A 14,390-nucleotide genomic window follows, 5' to 3' on the forward strand; every position below is an offset into this window, starting at 1 on the left:
ATGATTATTCTTGTTTTAAGGAAATAATTCAAAAGACATCAAGAAAATAATGGGATTTATAAAACAAAGTTTTCAGAACAACTAAGTTTAAAAGACGTGTAATGCAGAGAAAACAATTAAAGAAATCAATAGTTACATCAAATTGAAGATGTTAAAATTTTAAAAGATTGCAGTATGTAAGAATTTTATATTGTATTCAGTTCTATTTCAATATTTTGTAGGTTTTAAAGAAAGTATCCAGTCTACTTGGCTATAAAGATGGCCACCATTACATGTCCTATCATCTACCATATGTTCTTAACCAGTGGTTAGGGTTAAATTATCCCGTAGCTGAGTTCCCATACCAGTTGGCATTCTGTTCAAGTCTACAGAACTTCTACAGGTAAACATGTTGAATGTTACGTGTCCTATCATTATACCGTGCAGACTTAAAGTTCTTACAGTCTATTTCTGCTATCTGTTTGGTCTCTCATAGACTTGTGTGCAAATGTTGTTTTATTTGGAACCTCTCTACTGCATACCAAACTTACGAAAATTAAAAATGAAATATCAGTTGAGATGCAAATTTTATTGTTTATTGTAAAAAGACTATGTTTTAGCACCTATGGATTTAAAAAGATAATCAAAAAGTGCGAAAATTAACCATGTCATAAACTGAAATTTTATACTGTTAACTATCAAAATGTTTAAGACTGCAATTTTGAATTGATTTTTATGCACCACTTACGATAGTAGAGGGGCATTATGTTTTCTGGTCTGTGCCTCCGTTCGTCCGTCTGTGCGTCCGTTCGCTTCAGGTGAAAGTTTTTGGTCAAGGTAGTTTTTGAAGAAGTTGAAGTCTAATCAACTTGAAACTTAGTACACATGTTCCCTATAATATGACCTTTCTAATTTTAATTCCAAATTAAAGTTTTGACCCCAATTTCACGGTCAACTGAACATAGAAAATGATAGTGCAAGTTGGGCATCTGTGTACTTGGGACACATTCTTGTTTACAGAGATTTTATTGATCTGTTATCATAATCTGCATTTCCTCACCAAGAGTAATTGTTTGTGACATATATCTGATTAGGTAAAGATTAATGTTTGTCCTGGTGAGACTCCATAACCTCAGAATACCATAGAAATTTTTCTCAAACTAAAACAAGTGGTCAATGATGTTAAATGTATCAATGATGTCAGCATCTTTCACCAGATATTAATTATACTCTTGTTTGTATAAACAAAACTTATATTACATATAAGTAAAATATTTATACTGTTAACTATCAAAATGTTTTAGACTGCAATTTTAAATTGATTTTTTACAGAGATTTTTATCTGGTTATTATCCCACAGTTAATAATGAAAAAGAATGTCTTAGATGCAAAGGAAGTAGTTACTGAAATAAAAGCCTCCTGGGAACCAATCCTAAGACAGTGTATTCCCCATACAGTGATATACATGCTACCATTGTTTGCCGTAGCAGACACTGGGAATGCACCAAGTGATGAAACTTTAAAGAAAAGGACAGCTCATGCTACAGCTTGTTATGATTTACTTACAAAGGAGGCCACCAAAGAGGTTATAATTATGTGTAAATTGTATATATACAATAACTTTATTATGATAAAGAGAGAAATTGTAACAATATAAAATTAAGAAGATGTGGTATGATTGCCAATGAGACAACTCTCCACCAGAGACCAAATGACATAGAATTTGCACATTCTATAATAATGATTAATTGATTTGTGTTTGCTTAAATGTAGTTTTGTTAATATTTCATGCATTTTCAGTCCTCAAACAAATATTATGAAACTTATAAACAAACCTTTTTACCACCAAACACAGATCAACTTCAAGTTGAAATTGGGCTTTCACTGATCTCCAGTAATGTCCCTTTATAAATGAAAAAAGTGCTAAGTTTGCTGGTTTAACACTCTGACATCAGTTTGCATCAACTTAATGTTAAAAAACTTATACACATTTGCTTTTACCAGCAAACAGATCAAGCTTGCTTATCAGTGGCAATATTTTCACCACAAGCAGTGGCACCTGTGTCCCATAGACACATATATTTCATATTGGAATTGATTGTATAAATTTTGTCACAGGTTGTAGAAAAGACCATTGTAACCTGTTTAGATGAAATTGTGGTAAACATATTGAAGTGTTTATATGATCCAGAGGAAGATTTTGTCAAAATTGGAAGTATACGGTAATGTAATTAATTAGAAAACAACTTGGATATAAAACCAAGTCATAAATTACCATAAAATACAGTTAAATTAAACATTGTATTTTTTATTTCAGTCATTTTATGTCATGATCCATTTGTTGAGTGAAAACAAAATACTTTTCAATTGATTATATTGATAAATAAAAAAAAATGCACAAAATTTAAACAGAGGGGCATGTAAGTAAGCCTGTTTCTCAAATCTAATGTAACTGTTATTAAAAGGAATCATTTATACGCAATTGAACCTGTGTAGATTTTTTTCAACAAGAAAAATAATATATATTGCTTTTATATTAAATGACTGTCACTATATTTAAACTATTAAAAAGATCTATGACTGCTTGAAATTCAAGAATATAATGATTTAACATCTTTGTTTATAATTACTTGAATATTCTTATCCATGACTTTCCTTAATTCAACACAATTTCTGAGTTTCTCCATTATCACACACCATTGATAGAATGATAAGGGCTGAATTATAAGTACATTTGAGTTAAAGATGCACCTCTCTTAAGTGTCTCAGATTCGTGTTTTCTATTTATAGAAATATTGATCCTGAGCCTAACCCACCATGTTACAACCCATACATGATCAGATGTACTCTGGACTATGTAACCAACAGTTTCTCAGGAAATGCAAGAACTTTAGTTGATGTGCTGTCCATAAATCAGGTAACTCTAGTTCTATCAACCTGTTAAAATTAGGTAATCAGTGAGCATACTATGGGTAGAAAGGAGTAGGTCCAGTAAGGACTGATTTTGGCCTCAAATTTCAGGTTCATCTGACGAAAGATTTTGACCACTTTTTAAACACTTAAGTGTTTATTTTATTTGAATTAATTAGTTTATGTAACAGATTTAGTCATTAAAAACGATCCGATTGAAGCTCAAATATGAAAAATCTACCTAATATGCCGAAAAATGTCACTTTTCAGATGGTTTTTGGTAAAAATGAAAGTGGCCGCATCCGTGTTCATCCTCAACCTTTATATATGTTATGTATTATCATAAAATACAACTTACATTTCAATATTAAGGATGAACACGAATGCGGCCACTTTCGTTTTACACGCAAAACCATCTAAAATTTAACTAAAATGCTAGAATTATGAGGATTTCAGTAATTTAGCATGACTTAATGGTGCAAGTACAGGATATATGTGCATTATATTGTCAAAAACAGCCCATATTTATGAAGCAGAAGCATTCTACTGTCCAATAAATAACTAAAGGTTTACATTTTAACAATTTTGTAAAACTGCTATATTTTGGGGCCAAAAAGGGGTCTTACTGAACCTACTCCTTTCAGGTAATCATGTATTTTCTACTTGAAAAAAATAAATATCATGATTTCCATATCAAGGAAGAAAGATAAAAAAAATTGAGCACAATAACTGGAAGTTATGGCTAGTATCTAATTTAAAAGCAAGAAAAAATTTCAAATCAGTTGCTCCTTGGTTCACTATTGAAAGCTGGATGTAGATATAAATTTTTCCATTCATCCATCTATATAGGAAAATCCAGATAAAAAAGTTTAATATTGTACAAGTTTTCACCAAGTCTTTCTGAAAGTTTTCAATATACACTGACAGCTGACAACTGATACCATTAACTTTTATATTGAGATCTGATTTATTTTTTAGTTTACTTTTTAGAAACATAGACTTTACTGCATCTACAAAGGGAGTTTAGCAATCTGCAAAACTACTAATAGATTTCATCGAAAATTGCACAAAATATGTAACAAAACAGTCTGAAACAAAAACCCTACAACACAAAAACATCAAGATGTAGAATTATTTTATGTTATGCAATTATGCACTTCTTCTTGTAGTTCAACAACATTAATAATTTTTGCTGCGCAAATTGTAGAACATGGTTTAACACCTCATTATAAAATATTCTATAATTATATTTATTAAAGGATTCTATTCAGAAGATTCTTTTGGATATTTCTATGAAGCTTAACACAGAACACAGACTTCATGAGAAGAGAAGGTTATTTCTGATGTATCAGCTGTTTGTTAAATTACTTCTGAGGGAGTTCAGTCAACAGCTAGGAGGAAGTTGGGCTTATGTTCTAAGGGAGACTATCCATAGACTGGTTTACATTGCTAATGATGTTATCAAAATTTATCAGTAAGTAGCCAGCCTGCAGATCTTACACAAAACGATCTAAATTTTCAAATCTGAAGGTTATATCTTCTGTTAGATTTTAATGCCCCACCTACGATGGTAGAGGGGCATTGTGTTTTTCGGTCTGTCTGTCATTGCTTCAGATTAACATTTTTGGTTAAGGTAGTTTTTGATGAAGTTGAAGTCCAATCAACTTGAAACTTAAACACATTTTCCCTATAATATGATCTTTCTAATTTTAATGCCAAGTTAGAAATTTGACAGTCCACTAAAAAATAGAAAATTAGTGTGAGTGAGGAATCCTATACTCTGGATTTATTCTTGTTTATAATGTTTTCTTTACTGTATTTTCAAATGTTTTTAAGTAAGCTAAGTTTTATACATGGTGTTTTTCAGGAATGGCATCAGTGATTGTGGATACAGTAAGAACATCATCTTTATGTCATTACAGCTTCTGAAGGAGATATGTACTGTAGGACTAGAAACTTGTCCTGAGGTCAGTATAGCAGTTTAGATCATGGAAACTTTATACTGTTAATTCAGAAATTATTGCGAAGTTTATATTTTATAAGCAAATAATGCAACTGAGTGAATATTACAATAATAAGAACTTTCATTCTGATATCTGATACATATTTCTGTTCATTCTGATATCTGATACATATTTCTGTTCATTCTGATATCTGATACATATTTCTGTATGCAAATTTTCTTGGATTCTCAATAATTAATTTTGCATTTTTGCCAAATCAAAATAATAAATGCATGCAATTATTTCTGAGTTTACAGTATATAATAATAATGCATTCATTTCTTATTTATGATGTGCTTGTCCTGGTATATATTTAGATTTATTCATAAATGTTTTAGGCAAAATGAATACAATAATGCCCTAAAGTACATACTGCACAGTGGCTATGTTTGCTTGTCTAATTGGAAACACTAGCTAAAGTCCACACTTAAACTGAAAATGTACACTTTTGGGTAGAAGTATTGATCATAGATATAACAAAGTATTGTTTATTTATTTGCTAAAAACATACATGTACATTCAATACCTTTATGAATCCCGATTCTATTTTTCAGGAACTAAGTAAATACCTGCCTTTCATTGTTGGTAACATTGTAAAGATGGCCACATCAGAGGCAGAAGATATAGCAAATGAGGTAACTTCAAGTAATGTTTGTGACTTTATTCTTAAAATTTTTTAAATTCAATATTGACACTGAATGCTATTTTATGAAATCCTTATTAAGCTTTTTTACTGCTGTAATTCTCATGTTTATTGTATTTTGTTGGAACATATGCTATAAGTATCTCTCAATTAGATATTATTTTTTTTAAACCTGCATAACATCTAGAGATATAGAACCCTGCATCAGCTTTAGTTTATTGGATGCCTTTATGTTATTGATGAAGAGATTTCAATATATAATGCAGGAATGCTTTTATCTACAATTAATGGTCTAGGGATTTATTGCCTATGGTAATTAAGATAAATATTACTATCCCTTATCTATGGATACTTTTACATAAAGCCATCCTTATAAGGTAAACATTCTTGTATAGTAACATAGATTTATTCCATGGTTATAATGTATCTTTTCAGGCTATGCTGCTGTTACAGTTACTCATCATAGACAACTATATATCGTTACGTCAAGCTATAGTCTCATTAGACCCATTCCCTGGTGAGGAAAAGTTTCAACAGTTTTCAACATTACACAGACGACTGAAATATTCTGATGGACCATTTACTTTAATTAAGGTTGGTATGCTTAAAAGACACACATTTGATAACTTCTTATGTATTTATTAACCCATTTTTCTGTGTAACAGTATTTATTATATCCCATGTACAAATTAAAGTTGCATAGAGTATGATGTTTAGGTGTATCATAAGCCAAATGTCAAGATCACTTGACTACCATGGAATACTATTCCAAGACTTGATATTTAGGTGTATCATAAGCCAAAGATCAAGACTTAATGATTACCATGTACTTCTTAAATTATTAAAACACTGAAGCCCAAATCTGGTTATATCATCAGGTCACATGTTTACCGTATAATGTCAAAATGTTTACTGTAACATGTCAAAAAGTTTACTGTAACATATACATTAGCTAAATATAGATAACTGTAACCATTGAAAATCCCAATGGGGTTTTTCACTGAAAGGATAATTGAACCTGTTTAGATATCAACCAGATACATATTCATCCAATGGATAACTTTGATCCGCCTGTTAACTCTGAACCGCCGGTTAACTCAACTGCCGGTTGAATCTGAACCGCCAGTTAACTCAACCGCTGATTAAATTGAACTGCCGGTTACCATATCTATATAAATAGGGTGCAAACATTAATCCACCATTCTGCCTCTGATGAAGGTCCTTTTTGGACCGAAACCTGTCAGCCTATGAAACATCACCAGGCGCTGTTAATTATGTGTATTGGTATATATACTATATTTTTACGCTTTTACATTTTTCTCACTGATACACATAGTTAATATTGCTTCTACTAATGAAAGCTCCATTTGGAGATAATGTGTTTAGAGACTACTTATGTCAGTACACCTTTCCTATATTGCCTATGATGTTTTGACCTGTCTGGGCAGTTTGTCTGCAAGTTTGTCCGTAAGTCTGTTTAAACAAGATCAAAATGAGATTAGGTCAGGTAGAGGTCTTATACATAGTATATTCACCAATGACTACTTCATATGCATTGAAAGTACTTTTATTCCTACTGTATCTTTTGTATGAGTTGTCTCCTTTCACTCTACAATATATCTGCTATTTAAAACAGTGAACTTCATATGAGAGTAGAATATTCTGCTGATATGAGATATAGGGTGTAGGTCTATGAAACACAGATTTGAAGACATCTAAAGATCAACATAAGATCTTCAACAATAGACTAATTGCTTAGATTTCTGACATTTAGTATATTTAGAAAAGCAACTTAGTAATGTTGAGACAGAAGCATGTACACTTATGATTAAAAGATTAATTCTTGATATACAGTATAACAAATTTTGTTTGCAATAATTTTGTTTATTTTTCTGTTTTGTTTTGTTTTTAAAATAGGAAATAAATCATTTTATGAGCTCTGCCAGTTCAGTTTGTAATGTGAGGAAAGAAGGATTACAACATCTGTCTCAACAGCTTCATGAGAACAGAAAACAGCTGTGTCAATTTACATCACATGATATAGGTATGAAGTTTTTGCAGCAGGTTAACATAACTTATATTCATAAAAGTAAATTGCTATTAGGTGTACATGGGCAGAATTATACAGTACAAGGTTAGATGATGTTTTCATTTATTTTCATATTCTATGATCCTGTATATTTTTTGGACATGTACATTTTTTTTTCTGCCCCACCTTTTTGGCATTATGTTATTCAGTCTCTGAGTCTATTTGTTCGTCTGTCCCTCCGTCTGTCCAGCTTCAGGTTATAATTTTAGGTCAAGATAGTGATTGATGAAGTTGAAGTCTACTTAACTTGAAACTTATTATACATGTTCCCTACGATATGATCTTTCTAATTTTAATGCCAAATTAGAGTTTTATGTCAATAAATACGTTACCATCATAAATTCTGAGTGCATCCATCTGCGCAAGTCTGACAGGCGGAAAACCCCAAAATAAAAATATCATCCAATGAGAAGAGGGATGACCAGTGCCCGTATAACCATGCCTTTATATCATCCATTTAATTTCCGCCTGCGCATCAAGACACACGTATTTTTGTATTAGTACATAACTTACAGAGAAGACTGAAGTTTTTTGTTTTTTCTATATTGAATATCGTAGGTATCCCCATACCATTATTTATTTGACATTTTTTGTTATTATATTGTTGTTATAAGTGTTTAACTTCATACTTATTTAATTATGGAGTTTAATGCTCCCAGTCCTTACGAGGCCATTACAGGTAATGATGTTTTCTTAGACGGTTCATTACCCTTTCCTGTGACCGTAACAGCGGTAGGGCAGGGAACCCCTCCTATTAGTAGTCAACTAACCGACGTTTTTACTTCGGTGACTACTAAGACCGGTCAACAGACCCTGCATGCAGGTTCTGTCGGTTATGATGGAGGTGTCCCTACCACTGCTACGGTTACACACACTTTTTCTAGGCCAGTTGACACCACAGGGTCCATTTCATCTTACCCTGGTATCTCTATGGGTTTGAACTTACCTGGTTCTAGAGCACCAGCGTCCTATTGTGGCTTAACTTTACCGGCTTCGGCTAGTAATGCCATGTCATGGTCTAGACCTCCTTGGTCTCAGGGTTATCCTTATTCAGGCTTTTCTGGTCAGGGTTTTCATGGTCAAGGGTTTCCTGGTCAAGGTTTTCCTAATCAGGTTTTTCCTAGTCAGCCCTTTCCAGGTTTCTGGCCTTATTGTGGACCAACACCAGTTATTGTTCCACAGAGTACTACTCCTAATCTATCAGTTCCTGCTCCTCCTGTAGCAGTGTCTAGTAGGGGTAGTAGTATATCTGTACCTGCTGCTCTGCCTACCTCTTCTGTTGGGCATCAGTCTAATCAGGTAACTAACTCTGGCCCCTCCTTAGATGGGTTCAAGAGTATTTTGGATGATTTTCGTCAATCTATTTCTTCGGAATTGACTTCCTTCTCCAATCGCCTGTGAACACTAGAGAACATTGCCAATAAGTCAAGTTCTCCAGTGATTTCACTCCGTCCAGATCATGACATTGGAAGTGACCTGGAAGACAGTGATGAGGAGGAACGTTTTTCAGTTGCCCCAGGCAGCCAAGAAGAAGGGTTTACTTCGGATGAAGATGACAACTCAGTTCAGGTTTCTCAGATTGTTTCGCAACCTTCTGTTCCTGTGTCTTTATCTTCATCTGTAATTGGTCAGTCTTCTACCAATTCTGGTAAAGAACCAGAGACTGAAGATGCCCCTTCCTCCTTGAAGGATCTCAGAGATTCTGTTTATACTATCATGAGAGATGTCAACAAGGTGCCTTTTCAGTCACCTCCCAGACCCAAGAAACTAACCTCCACTTTTGAGGCTTCATGTGGTCTGCCTGTAGATGATAATAAATCTCATAGTAGTTTTCCACAGTCTAATCATATGTCCAACTCTTTGCAGATCATTAATGATGGGATTGTGTCTAATGAGTCCCAATTTTCCCAGGTTAGTGGTTTCGGTCTGGCCTCATTCTCTGAGCAGTTCCGCTCTAAGGATTATGAAATTTTTGACTCTACTTTGGGCAAACTAGTACCCAAATGTGACAAAGTGTTATCATCTACTATTTCTTCTCAACCCGCCGATGGACTGCGTCTTACTCAGTCTGTTTGGTCTAAAACAGAGAATCTTCTTAGAAACGCTTCTCATGTTCTAGGCACTGCTGAACATTTCTTATCAGCAGTTGCCCCAGTTCTTAAAGACTCTTCTCTTCCACCAGAGGTCAAACCTTTCCTATTACAGGTAGACAAGGCTTTGGGTGCCTCTCAATTGCTGATTATGGGTTCCATCGCCAACTGCACCTTATCCAAAAGATCTGAAATTTTGGAGAAGGCAAAGGTGTCAGATAATCTTAAGGATGCTTTAATCAAGTCTCCTTTGGATGAGAAGATATTTGGGTTACCACTTGATGAGGTACAGAAACATCTCAATCAAACTCCATTCCCAGTGAAGGTAAATGTATCTGTTTCGGGAAATAATTCTAAGCGAGGTAGTTATTCCTCTGCTGGAGGGTCATCTTATAATTCTCAGGAGAAGAGGAGGAAAATCAAAAAACAGTCACTGCTCGCCAGTTTTCACAACTGCTAGGTCTCTTAAACTCTCTAGCCGATGTTATTCCACTTGGTCGCCTTCACATTCGACCTCTTCAATTTTATCTACACCAACATTGGCTCCCAGCTACACAGAATTGGGAGTTTCCAGTTCCAATCATTCATCAGGAATTGTGTCCTCATTTGGTTTGGTGGACTTCTCAAGCAAACGTTTTGAGAGGCCAACTTCTGTCCTCCAGTCCCAAATCAGACTCTGTTCACAGATGCCTCCAACCTCGGTTGGGGAGCTTATCTGGAAGGTCTTTCAGTGTCAGGAGTGTGGACTCCAGATCTTTTGAAGGAACACATCAACATACTAGAAATGAAGGCAGTGCTTCTTGCCCTGTCTCATTTTCAGTCCCTACTGCAGAACAAATCTCTGGTTCTAGCAACGGACAACACCACTGTGGTGGCTTATTTGTGAAACCAAGGGGGAACTCATTGTTACGAGCTGTATCTTTTAGCAAGAGAAATCCTTCTTCTTTGCAATCAACTTCATCTACAGATTGTAGTTCGTCATGTCCCAGGGAAACTCAATGTGTTAGCAGATGCTCTGTCAAGAACACTTACTCCAGTCAATACAGAGTGGGAACTTCTACAATCAGTATTTCAGGCAATAACACTTCAGTGGGGGTCTCCCCATGTAGACCTGTTTGCAACGAGCCTCAATTACAAAATTCAAGTGTTCATGTCTCCTGTACCAGATCCGAAAGCTTACGCAGTGGACTGCATGAGTGTTCCTTGGGACGGGATGTTCGCTTATGCTTTCCCACCGTTCAGATTTCTGTCACAAGTTCTTCGGAAGATCTCAGCAGAGCAAGGGTTGATCATTCTTATTGCTCCAGCTTGGCCCAAACAAGCCTGGTTTCCAGATCTTCTTCATCTATCCTGTGCTCGTCCACTGGTTCTACCAGTACGACACAATCTTTTGTCCCAGTTCAAGGGCAAGATACTTCATCCCAATCCAGAGAAGCTACATCTGTTCGTGTGGCTTCTCTCAGGGATAGCTTCAAGGAGAGAGGTTTTTCTGAATGCGCAGCCAGACATCTCTCCAGGGCAGTCAGAGATTCCACTAACATCGTCTATGATGCCAAGTGGACAATCTTCAGTAGTTGATGTAGTGGGAAGGAAATTGATCCTTTCCAAATTTCTGTACAACAACTAGCAGACTTTCTGATCCACCTTTTTGAAGAGAAAGGATTATCTCCCTCTACTATTAAAGGCTATAGATCAGCTATTTCTAGGACGATTCTACTGTCTGGAGGTCCAGACTTTGGTAATGATGAATTCATTTCTCTTTTAGTTAAGAATTTCACTCTTGAACGCCCTAGACAGAGAGTTTTAATACCGTCTTGGAATTTGAGTCTTGTTTTATCAGCTTTAAAAAACCATCCTTTTGAACCTGCGGAAAAGGTTGAAATCAAGTTTTTGTCGTATAAGTGTTGTTTCCTTCTTGCCTTAGCTTCTGGTAGAAGAAGAAGTGAAATTCATGCTTTTTCCACTGCTGACTACTGCCTTCGTTTTAATAGGGATAAGTCATCTGTTACCCTATTAACGGATCCAGCTTTTTTAGCCAAAAATCAAATTCCTGGTAGAGGTTCAGAACCGATAGTGATTCCAGCCCTTCCTGTTGATTCAAGTTCTAAAGTACTTTGTCCTATCCGAGTCTTACTTTTATATCTTCAGAGAACTCAAAGTCTCCGCACCTCCTCAAATTCCAGGTTATTTATTCCTATTAACAAAGGAAAACAAGATTTGTCTGTTAAAACCATTTCATCTTGGATCTGTAAAACTATTCAATTAGCTTACAGTTTTTCTAATGAAGAACTTCTGAATAGTATGCATATTAAAGCCCATGATGTTAGAGCTATTTCTACCTCCTGGGCTCTGTTTAATAATGCTTCTTTAGAGGAAGTCTTATCTGCAGGTTTCTGGAGAACTGAAAATTCTTTCATTTCTCATTATCTGCAGTCTTTAGCTACTCAAGCTCAGAGTTTGTACTCCTTAGGACCTTTAGTTTCCGCACAAAGAGTTGTTTTTCCTCCTGCATCTTCTGGTTCAGGGGATTCAGCTTTGTGTTAGATTCTATATTTCACTCAGAATTTATGATGGTAACGTATTTATTGACATAAAATTGTACATTTTTAAAGTAAAATGAGATTTTATTAAATAAATACTTACCATCATAAATTAAAGGTCCCTCCCAACCTCCCCTTCATCCCCTGTTTTTTTCCTATGGCTTCATGCTTATGTTGGAAAATTAAATGGATGATATAAAGGCATGGTTATACGGGCACTGGTCATCCCTCTTCTCATTGGATGATATTTTTATTTTGGGGTTTTCCGCCTGTCAGACTTGCGCAGATGGATGCACTCAGAATTTATGATGGTAAGTATTTATTTAATAAAATCTCATTTTACTTTAAAAATGTACAATTTTGGCCCAATTTCACAGTCCACTGAACATAGAACATGATAGTTCTAGTGGGGCATCTGTGTACCATGGACACATTCTTGTTTGTGTTTATTCTACCTCTATTGAAGCTGAAGGTTTGCATGCTTTATAACTTGTATGTTTTCCACAAACTTTTTTTTTGCAAATCTTGAATCATTTGATTAGATATTTGGCATTACTATGACATAATGAAAAGTTACAGATTGAGTTAAAATGTCATTCTGACTACAATTTCTGCAGAAGTTGTGGCCCTTTGAAATAGAATTCATTGAAATTGTTTGTGTAATCCACTTTTTTCTGCAATGCCTTTGGAATTTGAGTTTGTTGCAATTGAGCAGTATGGTATGGTTTCTGGAGTTGTGGTTCTTAGAATTAAAAAAGATTTTTTTTTCAAATTATAAGCTTTTAGAGACTGATAGTAATCACAAGTTAAAGCTACTGATCCATTAAAACAACCTTTTTCAAACATTGGACATTGTCATAAAAAATGTTAAAAAGTATGAATCAATGAGACATTTTATAGCATTTATAGTTGTCAAATAATTCAATTCTAATTATTTCATAAACATTTTAATTATTGGCATAGATAATGTTTTGTAATTTAATATATATATATTTTCTTCTAAAACAGAAAAGGAGAGTATTTGTCAGCTGATATGTAAATTAGTACAAGTGTACCAAGGAGCTAAGGAAGAAGTAACTCTAGAGATATCTAAATGTTTAGGAGAGATTGGACCTGTAGATTTAGAACAGAATGGCTTACCTAGGGTTGAGGACACAGTAGACCAAGTTGTCAGTTTATTTACTGGAAACTTAAAAAATTATTGTAAAATCTTCCACATATTAAACCAGTACCTTGTAGATAATGAGTAAGCTATCTATATATTTAATATTTGTTAAATACCAATTTTCTTGGATTTGATGGGTTCATTGGAATCACAAATTAAAATCTTAGCAAATTACAAATTTCCTAATATATATATATGTGTGCCTAGAAAATCAACCTAACAAAGTTAGAGTAGATCTGATTCGTAACTTCCTCCCCGACTGGGGCTGGAACCTGTACTTTTCATATCTACGACAACACCGCCTAGCATTGCCCAGAGACCTTATCCCCTCCTCTTACTCTAGCTTATAAAATAAGCTTTTGTTTATATATACATGTACATGTATATGCAGATTTTTACTGAAACCACAAAATTAGATATCCATGAAAATGCAAGCTTTCCTAAATCCACGCTAGTTTGTACTCACAAAGATAAATGAATCAACAGTATAGAGAATTATAAAAATATTAACGGTGAAACAAATATTAAAATTAATTATTACATTGGTTGCAATGAATTACATTGATTTCCCAGTTAAATAAAAACCGATGATTTCACATGTGAAATAAACGTGGTTATTTCACTCTCTGACGTCATACAACAATAGGCGTTGTCAAGACGTCAATAACTTCGAAAACAAATTGTCAATGCGTAGGAAAAAGATATAGTTCCTTACATTTTCTACATTAATTTCATTAAAAAAAAAACATTTGCCAATATAATAAAAAGAATAACTAATCGCCGTATTTGAATATCAAATATAAAACAACTTGTGACCGATGGCCGCTATGGAATTAACTCATGCTGCACACTCGTTTAATACATGCGTCGTTCGGTCACGCGTTGTCTTATTTTTTATATTCAAATACGGCGATTAGTTATACTATAAAGACCAAGCTCACTTGTTAGGGACATGCAATACTCGTTGTGGT

General features: G+C 34.4%; 1 protein-coding gene across 1 annotated transcript in view; it reads left to right on the plus strand.

Annotated features, from left to right (window-relative positions):
- LOC143048509 (serine-protein kinase ATM-like) overlaps positions 1 to 14,390 on the plus strand; it is a 99,633-nt gene that overhangs the window by 37,706 nt on the left and 47,537 nt on the right. Inside the window, exons 23-32 of the mRNA XM_076222200.1 lie at positions 222 to 382; positions 1,312 to 1,564; positions 2,098 to 2,201; positions 2,770 to 2,896; positions 4,149 to 4,363; positions 4,757 to 4,856; positions 5,447 to 5,527; positions 5,971 to 6,129; positions 7,453 to 7,579; positions 13,263 to 13,500. Of these exons, the coding sequence (XP_076078315.1) occupies positions 222 to 382; positions 1,312 to 1,564; positions 2,098 to 2,201; positions 2,770 to 2,896; positions 4,149 to 4,363; positions 4,757 to 4,856; positions 5,447 to 5,527; positions 5,971 to 6,129; positions 7,453 to 7,579; positions 13,263 to 13,500 (1,565 nt within the window). The remainder of the gene's footprint in view (positions 1 to 221; positions 383 to 1,311; positions 1,565 to 2,097; positions 2,202 to 2,769; positions 2,897 to 4,148; positions 4,364 to 4,756; positions 4,857 to 5,446; positions 5,528 to 5,970; positions 6,130 to 7,452; positions 7,580 to 13,262; positions 13,501 to 14,390) is intronic.

Source organism: Mytilus galloprovincialis, chromosome 10 (assembly GCF_965363235.1).
Source record: "Mytilus galloprovincialis chromosome 10, xbMytGall1.hap1.1, whole genome shotgun sequence".
NCBI classification, from domain to species: domain Eukaryota; kingdom Metazoa; phylum Mollusca; class Bivalvia; order Mytilida; family Mytilidae; genus Mytilus; species Mytilus galloprovincialis.